The 24,844-nt window shown below is 45.1% G+C and overlaps 1 protein-coding gene across 4 annotated transcripts in view; it reads left to right on the top strand.

Moving 5' to 3' along the window:
* The window catches only part of ARMH3 (armadillo like helical domain containing 3), a 179,057-nt gene extending 154,390 nt beyond the window's left edge, over positions 1 to 24,667 (top strand). For 2 of the 4 annotated variants that reach the window (XM_032422949.1, XM_032422948.1), the window contains 2 exons: positions 19,908 to 20,024; positions 22,248 to 24,258. In XM_032422949.1, the coding sequence (XP_032278840.1) occupies positions 19,908 to 20,024; positions 22,248 to 22,340 (210 nt within the window). In that variant the 3' untranslated portion in view covers positions 22,341 to 24,258. Of the gene's footprint in view, positions 1 to 19,907; positions 20,025 to 22,247 lie in introns of all 4 variants that reach the window. The other 2 variants (XM_032422950.1, XM_032422947.1) reach the window with 2 other exon arrangements.
* Positions 24,668 to 24,844: the final 177 nt, after the last annotated feature.

Here is a 24,844-nt window from a genome sequence, read left to right as displayed (position 1 = left end):
CAGAGGAGTGAGACAGTAATAAGAGGAAAGCCTTAATCCGTGGGGCAAACACTGTTAGGGGCTCTGGGTGGCACCCATTACTTGAGAACATCTAGGAGGAAGCATAGAAAGATCTCGGGGGAGATAATCCTAAGAGCCTCAGGGCTTATGAGGAAATGGAGCTTGATATTTCAGCTTTAGAGTTGGTGGCCCTTGGTGTGCTAGTGTATGTTTAACAACTGCTGACAGAGGTGAGTGTTGGGAAGGGGGCTGATTTGTAGTGTTGGGTGTGAATGCTCCCACTATGGCTACCAATGTGAAGCCAAGTGGCTCTCACAATGCTTGAAAATTTAACTGTCAGCTGTCACAGGCCAAGCGTGTATGAGCCAGCTCCAGCACATCACTGGTTGTTGAGGTTGACTGGGAGAAGGGGGCTGTAAAGCTATGAGGCAGGGCTTTCTGAGCAGAGGTGAGTGTACCTTACTTTCCCCTGGGAGCCACTGATAGAAAGTTCTCCCCAGGGCAGTTGAGACCTCTGAGTAGCCCACTCTGAGAGCCCCTGTGATGTTTTTTCATCTTAGAGCAGGGCCTTAACCACCATGCAAAGCAGTCTTGACAGAGACACATGCTGGAGATCTGAGATTTAGGATTCCTATGATAGCCATGACTCAGTTTCTTGTACGTGGCATTGTGTTTTTCTACAACAGTCTGTAGTTTTGCACTGCCTCTCTATAACCCTGAGTGATGGTTGCTGTGCGAACTCCTGTTGAGTGCAAGCATGGGACACAGCATTGGCTGTGTGACCCTACCTTCTCTGTTGCCTTCGTTTATACTCCAGCTTTCTTTCAGTTGACCTGTTTGGCAGAAAAAAGTTTGGTATGAGTTGTTCATTAAGTGGGTTCACTAAAGCAGGAAAGACAGAGGCAGAGGCAGAGGGATTTTCTTACAAGCTGTTTAACCTTGGAAATCAACTTTATGTTATATAGGACATCATGAGAAGGTCCACATAAGAGCGTAGGCTGATGATGTGCTGCTAGGATGGACCAGGAGGTGGGCTGCACTGCCTGAGAAAGGAGAGATGATATCTTAGATTTTAAGAGGACATTAATAGATGAAAGGAACAACTAATAGTTACTGATCTAGGCACTTTGACATAGGTTATTTACTTAAGCGATATATCAACTGTTTGAGGTAGGTGCAGTTATTTTTTTTTTTAAAGGTTTTATTTATTTATTTTGACAGAGAGAGAGACAGCGAGAGAGGGAACACAAGCAGGGGGAGTGGGAGAGGGAGAAGCAGGCTTCCTGCCGAGCAGGGAGCCTGATGTGGGGCTCGATCCCAGGACCCTGAGATCATGACCTGAGCCGAAGGCAGACGCTTAACCGACTGAGCCACCCAGGCGCCCCACAGTTATCATTTTATAGATGAGGATGCTAAAGAGGCTAAGTAGTTTGCCCATGGTCCTACAGCTGCTAGTGCAAAGCCATAACATGATCGTAGGTCTGTCTGACACTGAAGTCTGAGCTTCTTCCACTTCATCAGGCTGAGGCATGTGTGACAATCTGAGCTTGCCAGGTATTCTAAAGGAAGAGGGAGGCCAGGGATAGGAAGGTGGAAGGAGAAGCGGGAATGGTACAGATAACAGGGCTTATTCCTGGGGGATGGGGAAAAGGTCCTGGTTTGGGAAGAGACCATTCAGTTGAGGAAGTTAAGTACTGAACAGGGGCTTGGGGAGTTTGCCTGCCAGTTAGGCAGAAATGTCTAAGTAGAGGCTCCTGGCACATTATGATAACTTTATAAATGAGGAAAGAGTCTCTTTATTCCATCAAGCATGTCTGCAAAGTTACTATGAGAAATAGTTTTTCCACACACCAAAGGAACATGGTGAGTTTAAAAAAAAAAAAAAAAGATTTTATTTTAATAGATAATGTATTTATATCGGTCAAACTCTAAAAGGTGGCACACTGAATTTTAATTGTTTTTAAAGTAGTAGTTCCATTTTGCTGAAACAACAGCAACAAAACAAAGACTCTCAAAATCAATGTCCCACAGCCACGCTAGATGAATGCAGAGGTCACTGGTGAAGAGCTCAGCTTAATATTCATCTCTGCCACTGACAGCATTTTCTCTAATTAATTATGAATTTTGGACTGTGCATCACATGAACTTCTGGTCTTCCTCCGTCAGGCTTCATTGCCAGTGAAGCGTCATCGGCAGTGCATGGAGGAATAGTGTTGCAGCTTATAGGAATTCCAGTAGTTGTCAGCTTTCCCAGAGGTTACAGGAGACGGCAGCCCTTGCTTTCATGGTTTAATCTAAAAAGGATCCTTTGTTCCAATTATTAGATGAGAGTGTATAAGTAGGACTTCCCTCTTCAGTTTGTTTTTTAGCCACCTCCTTCCTTCCAAATAGATCTTTGGGAACTTTTGTTTTATTTCCACTGCAACCGCTTCCTCGGGAGGTAGTTCAAAACTCTATAAGGTGTGCTAGAAAGAGGATGGTTTGCCACTCTGCTAACATCAGAGGCCAAAAATGTTGCCATGCAAACTTTTATCTGTTATAGGCTGTGCTAATTGGAAATGTTTTTGCTAAATACCATAACAGCACTTTGACCTTTCACGGTGATACTGTGCAAAGGAAGTTGCAGTCTTAAAGATCACCCACTCAGCTAGAGGGAAACTGTGGGTAGCCCCCAACTGGGATTTCTGTTAAAAAATTCTGTCTTTTAATGAAGGGGGGGAAATCGGAGGGGGAGAAGAACCATGAGAGACGATGGACTCTGAAAAACAAACTGAGGGTTCTAGAGGGGAGAGGGTTGGGAGGATGGGTTAGCCTGGTGATGGGAGGATGGGAGGGCACGTTCTGCATGGAGCACTGGGTATTATGCACAAACAATGAATCATGGAACACTATATCTAAAACTAATGATGTAATGTATGGGGATTAACATAACAATAAAAAAATTTAAAAAAAAATTCTTTTAGGGAGGGATAGATAAGTGAGGCCTGGCAGGGAGGCAGAGACCCATGTCACATTGCTGGTGAGCTAGGATTAGAGACAGTGTTTTCTCTCTCCCTCCCTGAGATGTGATGTTTCCAAACAAAGAAACCTCAGGTGGGGAGGACAGAGACACCTGCCTCTTGGTTTGAGCTGGGAGAAGTGTCCTGCCTACAATAAGCCACAGAGAAGGAGAAGGCCTGATGTGATATTTGTGTCATGATTCCCCCACCCCCATTATCTTGGCTGCCTCTTAGTGTGATTGCATGCCTTGCTTGTGGAGGGTAAGGGCCTGGACACGTTGGATCTGTAATTAGTGCAAAGAAAAGCTTCACAAGGGCTACCTAGGGCATCAGCCAAATAAAGTCAGAGAGGTGGGGCAACTGCCCAGGGAAATTAAAGAAAGTCACTGTCACCACTCCTTTAACCAGCTGATGGCCTCTCACTAATCACCCACTGTGAGGTTCATTATCTGATCCACGTTACTGAAGGGCAGAGCCAGTCTGTCAGATCAATAAATCTCAGGGCAGTGGAAAGCCCTTTAGTAGCAGGCTTGAAAGACATGAATGGACTGGGAGAATTGGCCAACTTACATTGGTTCTGAAATTGAGTTTAGTCCTGAAGTATACAAGATGAAAATAGAGAGAAAAAAAGGGGAGGGGGGATGTCTACATATCATATGCAGGATGGCTGTATAGAGGAAACAGTTACCTTTTAAAAGGCATCATCTTTTTTTTTTTTTTTTTTTTAAATCCGTAGAGATTTGTGTCCACCTTTTGGATCCTAGATTCCAAACAATTATATTGGATGACTGTGCCCTGGAGAGAGATTCAGGTTATCTTGGATAGAAAGTCACTGTAAGCACACCAGTGGAGGGAGGGGTGCTCACTGAGTAGAGTCTGATTTTGTTACCAGGTTGTTATTTGTTCTAGTTCCTGGGCTTTTGGCTTGTTTTCATTGTTTCAGCCACTTTGGGCTAAAGTGTTTTGAAAAAGAACCAATTCTTACCTCTTAAGGAAGCTCTCAGAACCTCCTTGGTCTAAGAATTCTCTACTTCTGAGTGTCTTTGGTTAGTGCAGTAAGACAGGGAATGTATGCCCTCGCCTCAAGTTCCCCAGATTCATTTTTTTTCAGTGCAAAAGTACAGAAGTATCTGCTGTGTGCCAAGCTAGGGGCTATAAAAATGTAAAATTCATGCATGCCCATGAAGACTTCACAGTGTAAGAATCAGCATCACTGCTTTCTTGCTTAGACCTTTGCCTATGTGTTCTCCTGTAGACCTCAGCTGAGGTATGTGACATGCTTGCAGCAGCCCGACCTGACCCTTTAGAAACCTAAGATAAAACCTTCCTGGGGCGCCTGGGTGGCTCAGTTGGTTAAGCAAGCACCTGCCTTTGGCCGGGGTCATGATCCCAGGGTCCTGGGATCGAGCCCTGCGTCGGGCTCAGCAGGGAGCCTGCTTCTCCCTCTCCCTCTGCAGCTCCCTCTGCTTGTGCTCTCTCTCTCTTTCTGACAAATAAATAAATAAATAAAATCCTTAAAAATAAATTTTAAAAATCTTAAAAAAAAAAGAAACTTAGATAATTGATTTTCTTATTTTCTTTTTATAAAAGATTTTATTTATTTGACAGAGACACAGCAAGAGAGGGAACACAAACAGGGGGAGTGGGGAGAGGGAGAAGCAGGCTTCCCGCTGAGCAGGGAGCCCAACGTGGGGCTCAATTCCAGGACTCTGGGATCATGACCTGAGCCGAAGGCAGACGCTTAACAACTGAGCCACCCAGGCGCCCCGGATTTTATTTTCTAATATAAAAATTTAATGTTATAAATTTCCCCTGTGTTAGCAACACCCCATAGATTTTGGTATGCTGTGTTTTCATTTTCATTCATTTCACAGTACTTTCTCATTTCTTTAGTGATATTTAGAACTGTGTTGTTTCATTTCCATTTTGGGGGATTTTTCAGATAAATTTCTGTTATTAATTTCTTATTTTTTCCCTGGTAGATAGAAAATATGATTGATTGATTTCATTCCTTTTAAATTTACTGAGATTTATTTTATGGTCTAGTATATGATTTATCTTGGTGAATGTTCTGTGTGCATTTTTTTTTTTAATATTTATTTATTTGACAGAGAGAGACACAGCGAGAGAGGGAACACAAGCAGGGGGAGTGGGAGAGGGAGAAGCAGGCTTCCCGCAGAGCGGGGAGCCCGATGCGGGGCTCGATCTCAGGACCCTGGGGTCATGCCCTGAGCCGAAGGCAGACGCCTAACGACTGAGCCACCCAGCCACCCCTTCTGTGTGCATTTTAAAAGAATATGTTCCCTCCTTAAAAAAGAATATGTACTCTCCTATTGAATAGAGTTTTCTATAAATGCCTTTAGGTCAGTTTGGTTAGTAATGTTGTTTAAATTTCTCTCTTCACTGATTTTCTGTCTTAATTGTTTTATCAGTTATGAGTATCAAAACTTACAACTATAATAGTAGACTTTTATTTCTTCCTTCAGTTCTGTCAGTTTTGCTTCATCCAGAATTTTGAAGCTCTCTTATTAGGTACACATATATATATAATCATCTTTGTAATGAACGGACCCTTTTATCATTGTGGAAATTTCACTCTTCACTTCTGATAGTATTTCTTGTTTTTTTTTAAAGATTTTATTTATTTATTTGACAGAGACATAGCGAGAGAGGGAACACAAGCAGGGGGAGTGGGAGAGGGAGAAGCAGGCTTCCTGACTTTCAGGGAGCCCGATGCGCTCTATCCCAGGACCCTGGGACCATGACCTGAGCCGAAGGCAGGCGCTTAACGACTGAGCCTCCCAGGCACACCGTATTCCGTGTTTTGAAGTCTCCTTTGTCAGATATTACTATAGCAATTCTATTTTCTTTAGTGTCTTCAGAAGGATATCTTTCTCCATCTTTTCACTTTCAATCTGTATCTTTATATTTTAGGTGAATTTCCTTTAGAAGATCCTTTGGATCTTAATTTTATGTCCAATCTGACAGTCTCTGTCTTTTGATTGAAGTGTTACATTTAATTTATCAATATGGCTGAGTTAAAATCTGCCATCTTGCCTTTTTTTTTTCCTTTTTCTCCCACTTGTTCTTTATTCATTTTTTTCTTTTCTGCCTTCTTTTGGATTAAGTGCGTGTCTTTTAGTATATTTTATGTCCACTACTGACTTTTTAGCTGTACCTCTTCACTTATTTTTAGTGGTTGCTCTTTAACTTACCACAGTGTATCTTCAAAATAATGTTATATGACTTCATGTAACATGTAATAACCTTGCAATCATTTATTTCTATTTGCTCTGTCCTGTCCTTTGTACTAGTGTTGTCATACATTTTTCTTCTAGGTTTTATAAATTTTCTTCCAGGTTTTATAAATACATTGCTATTATTACTATTATTTCTTAAACAGGAGACAACCATATTTAATAGTGTACATAGGTACATGAGGGAGTGCACACAGACATGGGAATGCCCACATTGCTCTTATTTTTTGCTTTAAAGAGTCAATTACCTTTTTCCTCATTTTAAAATTTATGTAAAAGTACTTTATATTTATCCATGTATTTACCATTCCAGTGTCCATTCCTATTTATAGATCCAGATAATGTAATTTTCCTTCTGCCAGAAGGACTTCTTTTAACATCTCTTGTAGTGTAGGACTTTTGGCAACATATTCTCTCAGATTGTTTGAAAAGATCTGTATTTCGCCCTCATTTCTGAAAGATGTGTTTGCTGGATATAGAGTTCTAGCTTAACAGTAAATTTTGGGGGGCACAGATAGTATTTTGTTGTTTTCTGTTTATATAGTTTATGACAAGAAATGTGAATTCTGCTCTTTTTTTCCTCTCTATATAATATATTCTTTCCCCTCTGGCTGCTTTTGATACTCTCTAACACTAATTCTCAGCAGTTTTATTATGTTGTGCTTTATATCTTCCATTTTGTTCCTTATTACGTTTATGGATTTTTTAAATACTTGAACAAATTTATAATAGCTCTTTTTATTTTAGAGGGGGGAAGAGGGAGATGAAGAGAATTTCTTTTTTTTAAAGATTTTATTTATTTTATTATTTTTTTTTTAAGATTTTTTTTATTTATTTGACAGAGAGACACAACGAGAGAGGGAACACAAGCAGGGGGAGTGGGAGAGGGAGAAGCAGGCTTCCCGCGGAGCAGGGAGCCAGATGTGGGGTTCGATCCCAGGACCCTGGGATCACGACCTGAGCTGAAGGCAGATGCTTAACGACTGAGCCACCCAGGCGCCCCTAAAGATTTTATTTATTTTAGAGAGAGAGAGTGTGTGCACAAGTGCACAAGGGAGCAGGGGGAGGGGCAGAGGGGAAGGAGAGGAACAAGCGGACTCTGTGCTAAGCACTGAGCCTGACCTGGGACTTAATCTCAGGACCTGATCATGACCTGAGCTGAAATCAAGAGTCAGATGACCCACCCACTGAGCGATCCAGGCACCCCAGAGAGAGAGAATCTTAAGTAGGCTCCATGCTCAGCACATAGCCCAACACGGGGCTCAGTCTCACGACTGTGAGATCATGACCTGAGCCAAAATCAAGAGTCGGACTGAGCCACCCAGGCTACCCTATAAAAGCTCTTTAAATGTTCTTGCTTTTAATTCCAGTATCTCATTTCTGGGTCTCTTTCTTTTGACTAATGCTTCTTTTGGTTATGAGTCACATTTTCCTGTTTTTTACATGTCTGGTAATTTTTTATTGGATACTAGGCATTGTGAATGTTATGTAGTTGAGTGCTAGATTTTGTTGTCTTTATTAAATAGTGTTGGACTTTGTTCAGGAAGGCAGGTAAGTTCTTTCTGGAATAGCATGGTCCGTTTGAAACTTCCTTTTTTGTTGTTGTTGTGATCTTTTTTTCCCCCAGTTTTATTGAGATATGATTGACATACACCACTTAAAAGTTTAAGGTGTACAGCACAATGACATGACTTATGTATATTATGAAATGTTTACCACAGTAAGTTTAATCAACATCCAGCTCATATAGATACCAAAGACAGGGCAAAAATGTTTTTTTCCTTGTGATGAGAACTCTTAGGATTCATTCTTAACAACTTTCAAACAGGCGATACAGCAGTGTCAACTATAGTCAACATATTGTACATTACATGATCAGTACTTATTTATTTTATAACTGGAAGTTTGTTCCTTTTGACCAAATTCATCCATGAAACTTCTTTTTAATCTTTGTGTGGGTAGGTTTAGAGTAGCCTTTACTCTAGGGCTAGTTTAGTTCCACTTCTAAGGTGGGACCATTCTGGGGTCTTTTAGGAATGCCGTAGGTATACCATGGGTACTTTTCATTCTGGATGGTCAAAATTCAAACACCTCTCAGTTCCGTGTGAGCTTACAGATTCTCTTTTTTGGTCTGATCTGGTTGAGTTTTACCTATACATGCAATCCTTATTATCAGTGACAGATGCAGTGGGAACAGTATGCAAATTTCTGAAACTCTTTTCTTTGCCTCACCACCTCCTCTGGTAATCTGCCTCACAAGTTCTAGCCACCTCTGTCTCCCCAAACTCCAGGGTGTCCTTAGCCCTGCAAGACCTTCATGCTCATCTTATGTTTTCTTTCTCTCAGGATACCTGCCCTGCACTCCCTATTATCCAGTGTCTGAAGAGGGTTATGTCTTTCACAGTTCTCAATTACTCCATCGTGACTGAAAGTGGAAGTCGTGAACTACTTTAAAATACTACAGTATACCTGGAGTTACTCAGCTGAATTTTTTAAATTTCACTCACTTTTCAGAGAACCTTCCCTTGTATTAACTACTCACATACATTGTCCCATTTTACTTCATTCTCTTTTTTCCTCTTTCAGTCAGTAGAAGGGAGTCTTGAATAGATAATGGAAACTATATATATAGTGAGCATTTTAATATTCTTTTTAAGATAATCCACTAAAAGATGTCACTTCCCTTTCCCCATTTTCCCCTTCTGTTCTTGGGCCCAGGTCCCAGCCTTACATTGATCATTTACGCAGGCTCACCCTCAAATCTCAAAACAACAAGGAGAACTGAAACATGAAGCTCCTGCCTAGCTGACATTTTGTCCTTTTAACTGTGTACTTGATCACTGTGTCCCTTTTAGGCCATGTCTAAATGGACAGGCTTTGCCCTGTTCAAGAGAAGGTTAAGCAGACAGTATCTGAAGGAGTAAACAGTCTTCTCTGGGTACTAGTTAGCCTTGGAGCTCCTGAACCTAATTGTTTCTTCTCCTCTTCTTCTGAGATGCAAATGTGTTTAGGTAGAGTGTGCAAAGTGCTAAAAATAGCTCAGCAAGACTTTGAACCTGGCTATTCAAAGAACACTGGGTGTATCTGCTTAGATTGTTTTGGACAGTTATCTATAATGAGTACCCTGCACAGTTGAGCTGAATTTGTGCAGTTGAAATTCATTGCTAAATTGAACACACCTCAAAAAGACATTTTAGAATGGGTCAAACCTGATTTGAGAAATTGAAGCTATAGATTATGTGTTTGAGAAGTAAAGTAATATTCTTTCCCACCTTTTTAACCTTTTGCTCATCTTTTGTGCAGGGCTTATTTTTTTCAGTATCAGGGCTGAGCTTAAGCAGTCTGCCCCTCAGGTGATAGGACCTGACAGAGCCTAAGCTGTCAGTGCCAGAGTCCCAGACCTGTCAGAGCTAATGGCCCTCCCAGTGGCTGCCATCTCAGGGGCCCTACTACACTGGTGGAAAATTTTGCACTCAGAAGTAACCGACACAGTAATGTAAAGTGGAGGAGATGGTGGACAAAATAAAAGAGATCTTGCATTCGTTAATTTTCCCTGTTTTAAAAGGCGTGACACTCTTTCAGCCGAGCCACTCATTCACTGGTCAGTTTTGCAGCTGATTCCAAACCACACTAAGCACTGCTGGCTCCACCCTGTATGTGCTTATATCTGTGGGTATGTCCTTCCAAGGTGGTTTATCTTGAGTCCCCATTGTGCTTGTTAGCTCCTTAAAGGCAGGACTTGGCTCTGAGGGCTTTAGAAGCCTATCAGAATGCTGGGTGTACTGTGATGGCCTAACTCTAATCTTATTGTGTGACCTTGATGAGAAATTCCTTTCCTTTTTGGTTGGGCCTGAGTGTTACTAAATTAGTCCACAAGCATGTTGAATGTTTACTGTTTCTTAGGACTCTGTTAGGCGTTGTGGAAAATCTATAATGTAACACTGGGTCTCTTTCTTCGGGGGGCTGAGAATCTAGCTGTGACACAGTCTCAGTAAGGAAATCAGTGGTAGTAGTGTGTTTGTTTCTCCAGGAGAGGACCTGCCACTCTGCCTGTCTACACACATTCTTTCCTCCACAGGAAATCCCTCTTTGGGAAGGCTATGGAAGACACATCTGTTCCAGAAAGTGAGGGAGGGGAAAGTTTGCTAATTTATGGCAAGGCTTGGAATTTCAGGTTCCAAAAAGCAGTTATTTCTAATATTATACTATATGTTATGGGGTGCCTGGGTGGCAGTTGAACATTTGCCTTCGGCTCGGGCCATGAGCCCAGGGTCCTGGGATTGAGCCCCATGTCAGGCTCGAGCCTGCTTTTCCCTCTGCTGTGCTCTCTTAAATAAAATAAAATCTTAAAAAAAAAAAAAAAAGTGAAAGATTGTTAGAAAAAAATACACTATATGTTAATTAATTGGATTTAAATTTAAAAAAAAAACAAAAAGCAGTTATTCATGGAGTTATATTAAAATGAAAGAGAATCCTAATAATGTAAAGCACTGTGTGTGTCAAGTAGTATGATTGGCACTTTATATCTGTTGCCTTATCTAATCCTCACAACCACTTCTCTATGAAGAACATTATTATAATCCTCATTTTACAGATGAGGAAACTGAGGCTCACCCAGGCTAACCTGCTAGTAAGTGGTGGAGCTAGGATGAGTTCAGGCAGGCTGACTCTAGAGCCGTACTCTTTTTTTTTTTTTTAATTCCAGTATAATTAACATACAGTGTTATTTTAGTTTCAGTTGTACACTATAGTGATTCAACAATTCCATGCATTACTCAGTGCTCATCAAGATAAATGTCCTCTAGGGCGCCTGGGTGGCTCAGTCGGTTGGGCATCTGTCTTCAGCTCAGGTCATGATCCTGGAGTCCTAGGATCGAGTCTTGCATTGGGCTCGCCACTCAGTGGGGAGTCTGCTTCTCCCTTTGACTCTCCCCGTCTCCTGCTTTCTCTCTCTCGCACTCTCGTCTCTCAAATAAATGAATAAAATCTTATAAAAAAAAAAGATAATTGTCCTCTTAATCCCCTTCTATCTCACCCATCCCCGACCACCTCTGCTCCAGCAACCACCAGTTTGTTCTCTCTAGTGAGGAGTCTGTTTTTTGGTTTGTCTCTCTTTTTTCCTTTAATCGTTTTTTTCTTGTGTTTCTTAAATTCCACATGAGAGTGAAATACAGCCATACTTCTGACTATGTTCTTTTGAAAATTAGTAGCTATTGGTTGAAACTCTTTTTCAGGGCCCAAGTACAACTAGACCCAGTAGTGATCCATCAAGGTCTTTACTTGGAGAACATCTTTGCAGTGCTTCTTGTTTAGCCAATTATGAACTTGGAAGAATAAATGTGGATTAGGGAGGAGGAGGAATTGTCTTTTTGCTTCTTTATCACCCGAATTGCGCTTCCATGCAGTCCAGCGCCGCACCAGTTACCTGTGGGATTGCCACTGAGAGGCTGTCCTTACACTGGTGAAATTGCAAGGTTAGGGACAGCCCTTTATTGCTTCTGGGAGAAGAGAGGCTTGTTCCTCATTGGGAGACACATCACCAGTTCTGGGGAAGGTCTGGTTTGGGAAGAGTAGAGGAAAGATGGGTGGCTACACAGATTAGGTCCTTTCAGAGAAAAAGGAAGGATCAGACCTGCAATTTCTCTTCAGTCTCTTGCCAGAATTTACAGAGCATTTCAGCCTTATAACAGATTCAGAGAAGGGAGCTAGGCAGTGCCTTGAGTAGGTCATTCTCATTTTTAGAGGAAAGGGTATCTTCCTTTGAGCTTCAGGAAGTTTACTGGGTAGAAGGAAAATGTTTTCAGACTTCCTGGCTGACTTAGTGTGTTCTTCCAGGGACAATGAGAGGAAGATCTCAGTCTGCATTTACCATAAAAACTGCCTGCAACTACTTGGCCACTCCTCTACCCTCTAGCAATCCATTTGCCACTGACTGTTGTTGAAGGCCTACTCTGCTCAGCACTATTTCTTTAGAGATAGGACATTATGCTACAGCAATGAACAGTTTAGACAGGTGGCATGGAGAGCAGACCTTTTTAGTCCAATCTTTTTGGTTCTCTGGGCACCAGGATAGGTTTGTCCCAAAGGTGGAACCATTGCAAGGGATTAATTTCATTTCCCAACAACTTGCCATGGACCAAATTCTTTCATTATTTCTCTGTCATCAGCTCGTAGAATAAGCAGTACCTGGTCAGCTCTCTCAAACCCTGAGAGAGAGAAGCAAAGGCAATATGCAGAGTTACACCTGGTGATGTTCTTGTTTGTGGTTTCAGAGCCTGATCTCTCAAGCTGTCTTTTCCCACCTTATGGAAAAAAAATAGAGCCAAAAAAATCGTAGTCTCTAACTAGTGAATAAACATCTGAAATAGAGCAAATAGCCAGAGTCCAGTGGGAGAGATAGATGGAGATTATCATGAAAATCCTCTAAAAAGCCTTTATCATCTTTCCTCCTTACAATTACTCTATCTGTTTCAAATCATCCAGAGATTAATTTTTCTATGATAGGGGTTTGGCAGGGTAAAAGCAGAAGCGCATGGAAGTGGGAATGGAGTAGTTACAGTCTCTTTCAGAGAATGGAAAATTGGCCTTGAGGTATGAGCATTCATTGTAGAATGTATTTAGGGGCCCCTGGGTGGCTCAGTCGGTGAATCCTGGGACTCTTGATCTCGGAGTCATGAGTTTGAGCCCTATGTTGGCCATAGAGCTTACTTTAAAAAGAGGGGGAGGGGTCACATTGTAGAAGGTCTTCATTGAATCTTTTTTTTTTTTTTTTTTAAGATTTTATTTAGGGGCGCCTGGGTGGCTCAGTTGGTTAAGCGACTGCCTTCGGCTCAGGTCATGATCTCAGGGTCCTGGGGTCGAGCCCTACATTGGGCTCCCTGCTCAGCGGGAAGCCTGCTTCTCTCTTTCCCACTTCCTCTGCTTGTGTTCCCTCTCTCGCTGTCTCTCTCTCTGTCAAATAAATAAATAAAAATTATTGGGAAAAAAAAAGATTTTATATTTTTATTTGAGAGACAGCAAGCATGAGTAGGGGGAGGGGGACCGGGAGAGGGAGAAGCAGACTCCCCGCTGAGCAGGGAGCCCAACACGGACTCTATCCCAGGACCCTGAAATCATGACCTGAGCCAAAGGCAGACGCTTAACCGACTGAGCCACCTAGTTGCCCCTCATTGAATCTTTTTAACACCCCGAGCGAGTCCCAAGCCTGGAGACCACCTGATGGCTGCAGCCAAAGAAGCCCATGAAAGATTAAAGACCTTTGTACTTCAAGCTTCTAAATGAGTACTAAATAATTAAAATAGCAACCCAGGGGCGCCTGGGTGGTGCAGTCTGTTGAGTGTCCGACTCTTAGTTTCGGCTCAGATCATGATTCTCAGGGTCCTGAGAGTGAGCCCTGTGTGGGCTCCATGCTCAGTGCAGTCTGCTTGAGAGTCTCTCTCCTTCTCCCTCTGCCCCTCATGCTTGTGTTCTCTCTCTCTCTTTCTAAAATAAAAATAAAAATAGTAAAAATAAAATAGCAACCCAAACTAGATTTTGCTGATAATGAGTTTGGAGTGGTCTGTACAGTTTTGGTGGTAGTTGATACCAACTACAGCAGGGCTGAGCAGGATCTTCAGCTGCTATTGGTGGAAACTGACAAGTCCTGGAGCCCTGAGGGACCTGGTAGTAATGAAAACTTAAGCATCAAACCAGGCTTTCACCAGATTACCTTTCCAGCTCTCTACAGATCATGCTTCCCACTTCTTAGGAGTGAGTTTGAATTCCTTGAATGTTTGTTCTCTGAAAAATTAAGCTTAGCCTGTAAACTAAGGAATGTGCCCCAGGTTAAACTAGCTTGCCAATATAGGAAGAGCACTGGATTGGGAGTCAGAAGACTCTCTTGTCTAATTCCAGCTTTGTGTTTTTGGGTACTTTAAAATCTTCCTGGACATCTGTTTCTTCAACTGTGAAATGAGAGCCATGGATTAGGTAGGTGATTTCAAAGGTTCCTTCCAGAACTATTATTTCTATGGTTCTGTCCCCATAGTAACACTTTGGCAAAAAGAGATATGGTTGCCTTCCATATCACTCTCCTTATATATTAGTGAGAGCTCCAGACCTTCCTGGCCACCATTTCACCACCTCATTCATCTTATTTGAATGCATCAAGTATTTCCTATTTCCAGTTCTCTTTTTGTTTCAATCTCATTCGCCGTCATTCATTGGCACCTTCTGTTGGCTAGATCTTATGATTTATATTTTTATGTTTATTTCATGTATTATCTCTAATCTTCATAATATTATTAAAAAATTGTATGATGACTGTTTTACTGATACAAAAACTAAAGCTTAGACAGGTCAAGGTCATAAAAGTGCTAGATGATGCTGCCAAGATATGAACCCAGGTTTCTCTAACTCTGTAGCCTCTTTCTATTACATCCCACTGCAATCTTGATAGATTCCATGTTTATTTCCTCTTCTATAAGAAGTTTCTATTGCCATCTTGTGCTTTCATCCTCATTTGGCCGCCTGTCTTCTAGGGAAAGCCGTATATGTTGCCCTGGCTGGACGTGGGCTGGTGGCAGCCTTATATACTCTCCCCAGATAGGTTATACTGTAGATGTCAGTTCAGATTGAGAAGGTAATGAACCTAAGTTTGCTGTCATGTCACATCCTATTACATATTTGTCTGCTAATTCTCCTTCTGGGAATTCAGTACACCAGAGATTTGAGACTAAGCAGTTTTTTAGGGACAAGGCATAGACCTCTGACATCAAGATTGGATGGCCATTTGCCAGGAACTTTTCCATTGGTGATTCTCCTTTGCTGCTATCTTTAGGCTAGAAGTTACTTCCCATTTCAAAGGCTCTGCTAAAAAAAATAAAATAAAAAATGGGGCACTGTGGGTCTGTGGGTAATGCCTGTGGGTAATGCCTATCGTATGTGCTTGGGGAAAGGTGTGTGTGTCTGAAACCTCAGCAATTTTGAACTAACTTTTTTTTTAAATAACAAAACAAACTTTGTGCCCTGGGATCTCTCTCCCTCCTGATCCTGACATGGCCAGGAGCTTGACAACCTGTATTATGCAAAACTGGCCTTTATGGGCAGTTTTTCTTTAACCTGTATCCTCTTGCATTACACCAAGATTGTTAAGCAGTGGGTACTGGACACTCTTTGACTTCTTGCTAATGCATTGCCAGTTACACTCAGGATAGTGGGGTCATTATGGAAGCCTGCTTTCATATTGAATAGAGAAATTAGGTTTCTTCTTTACTAGAATCTGAATGAAGATGTGCAAGGCCCTGTCTCCTGGCTTATGGTTAGAACTATCTGGAGATACCAGAAAGAACTTTTCATTGTAAAATTAGTAACCATTTACTGACTATTCCTTATGTGCCAGACATTGGACCATCATCTCATATCATCCTTATATTGGCTTTATAAGCTTACAGTATAGGTGGTGTTATCCCCATTTTACAGATAAGAGAACTGAGGCTCAAAGAGATTAAGTAATGTGTATAAGTTTACAGAGCTCACTAGTGGTTGATATGGAACCAAAATTTATGTCTCTCTGACCTTAAAGCCTATGTCAGGCCCTTCTCTAGAGACCTCAGGAGGGGTTTAGGTCCCTACCCCACTCCCAGTTTGTTCTTCCCTCACCTGAGGCAGAGTGTTTCAAGGCAAAGAAGAGGGCATATGATCTTTGAAACTGAGGCCATTTGTGTCTTCCACTTAAATCCAGAAGATGTTCCTTTGTGGTGAAGAAATATTTATACACATAGGTTCTTTGGCTTAGTTTGAAATAGGTAAGTACTTCCTGGGCTGTGAAGACAGTTCCTCTTGAGTCCCCGGAGCTGTCCAGGTAGCTGTGCAGCCATTGGGATGATAATGTTTTTATCAGTTGTATGTTACTTTCAGGAATCAAAACGTTTATTCCCATGTCCTTTTAGGAAGGTGACTTCAAATTCCATTTTATAGGGATGCCTGAGTGGCTGAGTCGGTTGAGTGTCTGCCTTCAGCTCAGGTCATGATCCCGGAGTCCCGGGATCAAGTCCTGTATCAGACTCCCTGCTCAGCCTGCTTCTCCTTCTGCCCCTCACCCCACTCATGCTCTCTCTTTCTCTCTCAAATAAATAAATAAAAATCTAAAAAAGAAAATCCATTTTATAGAGAGAGACAGGCTGAGGCTCAAAGAGGTTAAGTAAATTGTCTGAGATCTGTAGTAAGAGTGGTATGTGCTATGGTGAGCGCTGTGAATTTGTAAGACTGATGAATCACAGACCTGTACCCACATACATTATATGTTAATAAAAAAGAAAAGAGTGGGATTCCCAATTAAGTTCTCTTTCTTAATATTAGGTCCTTTGCCAGGATCCAGGCTTCTGTCTACTGAGGGCCATATGTGGGGGTGTGAGGACTCCTTAGAGAGCCTATGGCTTGTTGATGTTTTTCTGCTTTTGGAGCTGCCTTGAGCTGAGGTGGTTCTAGGAAGCCCATAAGCCCAACAACCTGATGACAGAAGGTGGGCTTGCACTTGGGAGATAGAAGCCAGAGACTGCAAACTGTGGTAAAACCTAAGATACAGGCACTCTGGGAGATTGCCTTCTGCCTGAGTACTGCCCTTTGCCATGTCCCAGGCCAATGTGGAATGTGAAGCCCAAATGGGTTATGTTCCTAGAGTCTGAAGCTACAGAAAGCAAAGTCCTAGAATAGGAAGGTAGCCCTACTGCTCCAGAGTCCCAAGTGGGCTAGGGCCCAGACCTGAACTTAGAATATCTTGTTCTCCTGGGAATTTAAGAGAGGTGAGTAGGGTGGGAGATGGAAGAGGCTGAGTGAACTGAAGGGCAGCTTACCTGTGGGTAAAAAAAGAAGAAAGGAAGTAAGACCTGGATAAGAGGAGAGCTGAGATCATGCACTAAGTCCAGCCAGGCCTCTGGTTTCCTTCCAAGGAACTGATAGCTCAAGGACCTTCTCTGCTTTCACCTCCCTTAAAGAAACTGAACTAAATTCTTCTTTTTTTTTTTTTAAGATTTTATTTATTTATTTGACAGAGAGAGACACAGCGAGAGAGGGAACATAAGCAGGGGGAGTGGGAGAGGGAGAAGCAGGCTTCCTGCCGAGCAGGGAGCCCGATGCGGGGCTCCATCCCAGGACCCTGGGATCATGACCTGAGCCGAAGGCAGGCGCTTAACAACTGAGCCACCCAGGCGCCCCTGAACTAAATTCTTCTGACAAAAGCCAAATTTGTTGGGAAATGAAAAATCCCTGTTCTGAGTGAGATCTTAGACCTTCCACTTGGCCGTGGCAAGAGGAGAAAGCCCAGGTGATCGGGGCAGCATGGCCTGAGGCCTGAGGCTCTCAGGATGTAGCGTCTCTCCTTTTTTTTTTTTTTAAAGATTCCGCCCATTTATTTGACAAGAGAGACATAGCGAGAGAGGGAACACAAGCAGGGGGAGTGGGAGAGGGAGAAGCAGGCTTCCCGCTGAGCAGGGAGCCCGATGCGGGGCCTCGATCCCAGGACCCCGGGACCATGACCCGAGCCGAAGGCAGATGCGTGACGACTGAGCCACCCAGGTGCCCCAGGATGTAGCATCTCTTGACATGCTGCACCTTCTTCTCAGGATTGGCTTTAGCGTGGTATTTGTCTTAACCTGATATCCCTTAGGGAAGACTGAGCCCAGGATGCTGGGTCATAGGCATTGCTGAGGCTGCCCAGAGTTCAGGGTTAGGGAATGCATGTATTATTCTGTTCTGTCTGGTTCCTAGGGGCCGGTTCCATCTTGGAGGAATTTTGCTTTTTTCAGGGTTTGAGACATTCACTTCTGGGCCAAGACCTTGGCTATAGATATTTCAGCTGCAAGCACAGCCCACATGCATGAAAGGGCTGGATTACTTTGTGGGTGACTGCCATTGCTGAGTACTGGTCCTCCTGCTGACAGAGCTGACAAATGGAATTAGAAGCAAAGGAGCCAGCCGATAATAGGGTCTGTGGGACATAGCCAGGCAGAGGGACCTTCAGGAGCTGAGTGTCTGGAGGAAAGGAGACTGAGCGTGGAGCCTAGGCCAGACCTTTGCCCTAGCTGTCCCTTCCCCCCCCCAAACTTGAGGACACAGCCTTCCCTGTGTTCACCATCATTACTCTCCCCTCAGAAATTCTTGGCAGGCAGAAGTGTTTGCTACCAAGAGAAGTATGTCCTGGCACAAGACTGAATTGGTGAGAACAGCCTAGAGGTACTTTGTGCCCCTCAGGAGGCCATCTTCAATCCCTCTGACCAGTCCTGACTCTAGCTTATTCTCTTCACCCCTACCTTCTGTTAGAATTAAGCCTCACAATGGGACTCCTGAGTGGCTCAGTCGGTTGAGTGTCTGCCTTCAGCTCAGGTCATGATCCCAGGGTCCTGGGATCGAGTCCTGCATTGGGCTCCCTGCTCAGCGGGAAGCCTGCTTCTCCTTCTGCCTGCCACTCCCCCTGCTCGTGCTCTCTCTCTCTCCCTCTGGCAAATAAATAAATAAAATCTTTAAAAAAAAAAAAAAAGAATTAAGCCTCACTCATTCCTCCCAAGTTCCTTCCTGAGCTGGGAGCTCTCCATGACGTCATAGACTTCGCTCCCTAGTCAGATCAAGTTACAAAATAGCTAGCACCCAGATTACCACAGTGAACAGTCTTTCCCTCTCCTGGTCTCTCCTTTCTGCCCAGCTCACTTCTATATTGATGTAGTGCCTTTCCCCCTAAGTGTCCTTGCCTTTAATTCATGGTCTTAACAACTGAAGTCACATCAGAACTTCCTTTTGGAACCACAGAGATCCAAGGTTCCTGGAGTCAGTGGAGGTCTGAATCCACCCCCCATAGAAAGTTAGAGAAAGGGGAGAGACCCCTCATCAGAACAAAAGATGCAGTCAGCTCTAGCGTAGTCAAGAAAGTGTCCCCTACATCCCAAGGCTGGAAGGCCCAAAAGTTCGATCCAGGCAATGGATGGGAAGAGTTGGCATGGAGAGATGAAAACAAGTGGCAGATGGTGCTGAGGAACATCCCGGGACTGAAGAAATGTGGTTCCCAGAAAGGGAAAAAGGAGACATTGGCAAAGTCTTACTCAGCAACTGTGACAACCTGGCCAAAGAAAGCTGCAAGATATGGCTGAGAACACATTTATGGTATCAGGATGCTGCTGAGCTCAGACACTCACTGTTCTGTCACTTCTTCTCGTGCTCTTTTACCATAGCCAGAGTAAACAGCCTTGGTGGCCAGGAGGGATGGGTCAGGAAAAGCCAGGAATAGAAGAGATTAGAAAATGGTCCCAGAGGGTGCCTGGGTGGCTCAGTTGGTTAAACCTCTGCCTTCGGCTCAGGTCATGATCCCAGGGTCCTGGGATCGAGCCCTACATTGGGCTCCCTGCTCAGAGGGAAGCCTGCTTCTCCCTCTCCCTCTGCTGTTCCCCCTGCTTGTGTGCTTGCTCGCTCTCTCTGTCAAATAAATAAGTAAAATCTTTTTTAAAAAAATGGTCCCAGAAACTTGAGGAATTGCTGAGGCCAGACTTTTTTCTGGGTGATAAGTAGTGAGCATAGTCTGTGGAGAGACTGAATCCAACCCCCAAGGGCAGCAGGAGGGGCGTGGGGCCCGAGTGACGTAGGGTTTGAATGGCCTAAGTCCTGCCTGGCCCTTGACCTCCCCCAGGTGCTCGAGGTAGTACGAGCCAACTATGACACGCTCACACTGAAGCTGCAGGATGGCCTGGACCAGTATGAGCGCTACTCGGAGCAGCACAAGGAAGCTGCCTTCTTCAAAGAGCTGGTGAGTCTGCCCTGCCTCCATCTCTGCCTATGTCTCTTGAGGGCCCTTTCCCAGCCAGTGGGTTATACTGTGCAGCGGGGCATCTAGGGAACAACCACAGTTTGCCAAAGGCTGATGAAGTAAGACTTGAGGGGTCTGCTGAGATTGGGTGTGGAACTTCTCTTCCAAAGCAGCCCAGGACCAGGCAGTGAGAGAAGATACTTCCCAGGGTACTGGTGCCAGGCGGGCAAGGGTGAGGGTTAGGGTTCTCTGAGGCAGCATTGCCCATCCATCTCTCTTCTGCAGCCGTGGAGACAGCCCTTGAACAGCTCCAGCTGGGCCTGGGGTTTGATGTGTGTTCCCAATGGCAGCTCTGGCTCATTACTCCTTATCCTGTCCTCCAAGCAACTAATGAGAATCATTGATTCTTCTCCTTATGCAACACTTCTTCCTAAATTCCTAACCGGCTTCTGGTCTGAGTGCCCTCCCAGTCTAGTTCTCCAGTCTTCACTCCCCATCCCCACCCCCCTTTCCAATCACTCAGCTGCCTGCAGCCCCCACCTGTGGCCACCTGGAGCCAGTGAGCATTTGCTCTGCCTCCTCCTCCACCCCCCAGTCAGCACTGCCACAGAACCCGGCTCTCCCTGTTGATGGTCTCTGTCGTGCCCTGTGCTCAGAGCTGCTCTCGGGGAAAAGCTAGACCTGCCTGTCTCAGTCCTGCCACTCCACCCGCCTGGTTGTAAATGAACATTGTGGCTGGGGGCTGAGACCAGGACACGCCACACCTCCTTCCCATAGCTCAGCCCTCCCGCTGCTGGGGTAGAACGCGCCTCCTTCCCCTGCCGTGTTCGTGATGAAGGTGCGGGGTTGTAGATTATCTGTCTTGTACTAAACACAGTCCAGCTCTGACCCTGACGTGAGATTCCTGAGATTTTGGACTTGCCCGGGGTGAGGAAGATCTGCTCTGCAAGTGAGTGAGTTGGGAACAGGGGGAAGCCATTAATATAAAGAGAGCAGATTCGAGCATCTTTATGGGGTGCATGGCAAGTCTTTAAGTTGATGTGGGGGTTTTACTAGGGGTGCAGATTTCACAAAGAGAGTAGGACATTGGAGATGAAAAGACTGTGGAGGAGAGAGTTAGGGGAGCTCTGTCTCAGGCCCTTTGGTACTAGGCATGCCTGACTCAGTTCTCCTTATAGCTATACCTCTGACACAAGGGAGCAAAGAGGGTCTGGTCTGACTCGGAGCTAATGGCCTTGAGCTGCCTGCTGGTTGCCATGCTGCCCTTTCCTCTGCCTCCTGCCTAATGACTTCATTACATTTCCCACAGCTAAGCAGAAATTGGAGGAAAGCTCCCTGGTCTTTGAGGCCCAGGGTAGATACGCATGCTTTTTCTCCTTTTTCCCCCACTTTGTCTCTCATACACCATTCACTTCTGTTTCCCATGAACGATGCTCCTTCGAGAGTGCGATAGATTCCTCCTAGAACCCACTCAGAGTAGGAAGTCTGGCCCTTTGATTCCTTCTCCACAGGTCCTTTCCCCACTGATACGGGCAACCCTTCCTGCAAGGGTCTCAGTCTATGGGAAGAAAGCATGTGAGGGGAGCAGTGGGCACACAGCAGGGATATGCCCCAGTCTTTTCTCTAAAGCAGGGGGGCTTCTTTGTGGTATGGAAAGAGTGCTGGACTGGGAGTTAAACCTGGGTCCTGCTTCCAAGCCTGGGGCTCACAAGCTGTATGACCCGCTTCCGGTCATTGGCCTCCTTGGATCATACTCCTGCCATCTATGCCAGACAGGGGCTGCATCTCTAGGTGTTCTTTCCAACCCAGAAAAGTAGATAGAGTGAGAAGATCAGAAATGCATTCTCTGGCTTCATTTTCTCCTCCTCTATCAGACCACTGACCAGACCAGTCCCCCTCTGCATGGCCAAGGCAAAGACAAAGGCCTGAGCTCACCCTCCTTCCCTGTCTGTGCTTACCTCTACTTCTTCAGGTCAGATGCTCTTCTCACATCCACTAAAGTTTCTGTCTCTCAGCCCCTCTGCTTTCCTTCCACTTATACGTAACTGTTTGCTGATTTACCTGCAGAAATGATAGCTGTTAAGGTTCATCTCCTAAGAGAGAAACATGTAGCACTGCATCTTGGCTTTGTCCCTCAGGCACTGCCGTCTGTTGTGTGTAACCAACTCTCTCCTCTGTTTTCTCTCTGCCTATGCCCTCTCATCTTCCCCAACCCTTTCCCAGGTTCGATCCATTAGCACCAACGTCCGGAGAAACCTGGCCTTCCACACACTCAGCCAGGAAGTCCTGCTCAAGGAGTTCTCCACTATCTCCTGAGGCCACGCATATCTGAGCAGCTGCTGACTGCCCTTACCCATGAGGCTCCTGGGCTGCAGGGGGACTGAGGGGAGAGGGGCTGTCCCCAAGGTTGGAGAATAACACAGATACCGAGTTCTCTCGGTGAAGGCCGTGCTTCAGTGGAGCTTGGACAGCAGGGGCCAGGAGGGGCAAACCAGGGATGATCTTATTTGGGGAGGGTTTGGGTGGGCACAGGGAGAAGCCTTCAAGAATATGGGGACTTCCAGCATGGGCTCCCTGGATACCCCCTCACATTTCCAATTGAGATTACAAATTGTGGCTGCTGACTAATTTTCAGGGGCTGTTGGGGCAAGTCTTAGAATGATGCCAACATCCTGAGAGTCAGTGGTTCTCCAAGGCTTCTGAAAACAGATTCTCAAATGTAGATGGAGCCAGTTCTGCTTTCTTTGGGCCTGGGGCTGAGCTGGGCTTGAAATCTGTGTCCCCTGCCCCTGCAGGCACTCTGTCCAGTCGTTAGGACCCTTAGCTCAGCTCAAGGTAGGGTAGGAATGGAGGACCTTTTTTCTACTTTCTAAATCTGGGAGACTGGAGATTAGAATCTGCCCAATGCCCTGCTGTCCGGCCACCAATTTCTGGATCTGATTCCTGGCACCAGGAGTACCTGTGAGCTTCCCCTGCCTTCCAGCCCACTGATTGTCAGCACTATAGGGTCACAACCTTAGCTTCTAATTTTCAGTCTGGTTTAAACTGTCTTTAGGGTGTGTGTGTGAAATAAACATTGACAGGTTTTCTGGAGCCCTCAGGTGCCTACTTTGCTGGTTCCCTTTCCAGCAGCCTCCCCACCTTCCCAATCACCTTCTCCTCTGGGAGCCTCTCCTGCCTCTGCTGAGCTCCCCTCCACTGTTCCGCCCCCTCACCCGGCTGTTGTTTACAGCCAGCCTGCCTAAGAATTTCCTCTGGGGAGGAATCTGTTCCTGCTGTGGTCTGGTGCCTGGAAGGGAGAGAACCTGCTGGGGGCAGGGTGCCCTCCATCTGAAAGGGGCCAGGTGAGCATCATGGAGAGGCCATTCGGTCTACCCATATTCAGGGTGGGGCCACAGGCGAGTCTTCTGGCCTTTGGGAAGTTGGCCCATGATTCCTCCTCTGGACAGCCTCCATTGGACTACTGTAGGCTTTCCCTACCCCTTGGCTGCTTTCAAAGTAGCTGCTCTGAGATTCCCCCCCCTTCTAAAGCACTTTCTAAAGTCCTTAGGCTGGCAGGGAACAAGCAGCACAAGAAGACTCTGGGAGTAAGTGCAGGAAACCAGCAGTGAGAGCAGGTCTGGGACCTCCCTGACTGCTATTCCTACTTAGCTTCAAATCGCTTTAGGATACTTGCCTTCCCTGCGAACCGGAGTTGTGGCTCCAACATGGAGCAGATATGCACGAGTTCCAGAGAACCCACCAGCACGCTGCCGTACATAGATGCAGATTTCTGAGAGATCAGGGGCTGAGTCATCTGATCGCTAGATGGCGTAGCTCAGCCTGGGGCATTTAGTGTTCTCCACAGTTATAAACCCCGGAGGAGCTGGAGCTGGAAGCTGGTGGCAAGTTGAAGTTATTAAAAATTGATTTGTACGGGACGGTCTTTTTAGTGTCTTTTGTTCGTTTGCTTTTCTTCATCTCTGTTACTCTGACCTCATTTCTCAAAGACAGAGTTAAGGTAATCTCCCAGGTGCTGGTCCCATCTGCCTAGGGGACCCCTGCCTACTCTCACTCTCCTCCTAAGTCTCCTGGCCCTAGTGGAAGCCAGTTAGGTTCAGAGAGGTATAGCCTCCCTTGCCTTTGCTGCTTATGGTTTCCTTTCCTATGAAATGAACAAGGACATGAAACAGGCAAAGGACTCCTTGCCCTCCATTGTTAAAGTCCATCTCTTGGCCCATTTACATATATCTGTTCTAAGAACTCTGAACAGGAACCCCATCATCATCTAGAATTCGCCCCCTAAAGGGGCTGCCCATGCTCTGTCCATGCCCCAATGTCTATGCCAGGTCTGTGGAGAACCCTCCAGAGCCAGGGGAGAGCCAGGAGCAGGGCATTGCTCCCAGAGAGAATCCTTTTAGCTTGTCCCCGTCTCATGCCTGAACTCCTACCACAATTCCTGCTGAGTTAATTGAATCAAGTGCTTGGAAATTAAATCCAATTGAAGACATTAAATGTGCTGGGGTCACTTTAGCTGAAGCTTTCAGTCTCAGCAGGTCACTCCTCCAGAGGAGCAGTTGGGCAGGCAAGAGGATCACATGGGACATTGCCACCACATCATCCAGACCCACCAGACACTGTCCACCCCCCACACACCTTCCTTCTGGCGGGTTGGGGGCTCTTGTTCTAGTAGTCCAGTGAAGAGCCTGGGGAAGGTCAGACAAGTAGGCTCAGTCACTCAATAGCCATTCCTGGGAGAGCTGGAGGCAGCCCAGCTCAGTGATAGCCCTTGGCTTCAGAAAAGGAGCTAATCCAGGGGAAGGGGGCCTCATAACAAAAGC

Source organism: Phoca vitulina, unplaced genomic scaffold (genome assembly GCF_004348235.1).
Source record: "Phoca vitulina isolate PV1807 unplaced genomic scaffold, GSC_HSeal_1.0 scaffold28, whole genome shotgun sequence".
NCBI classification, from domain to species: domain Eukaryota; kingdom Metazoa; phylum Chordata; class Mammalia; order Carnivora; family Phocidae; genus Phoca; species Phoca vitulina.
This window is presented reverse-complemented; position numbering and strand designations above follow the sequence as displayed.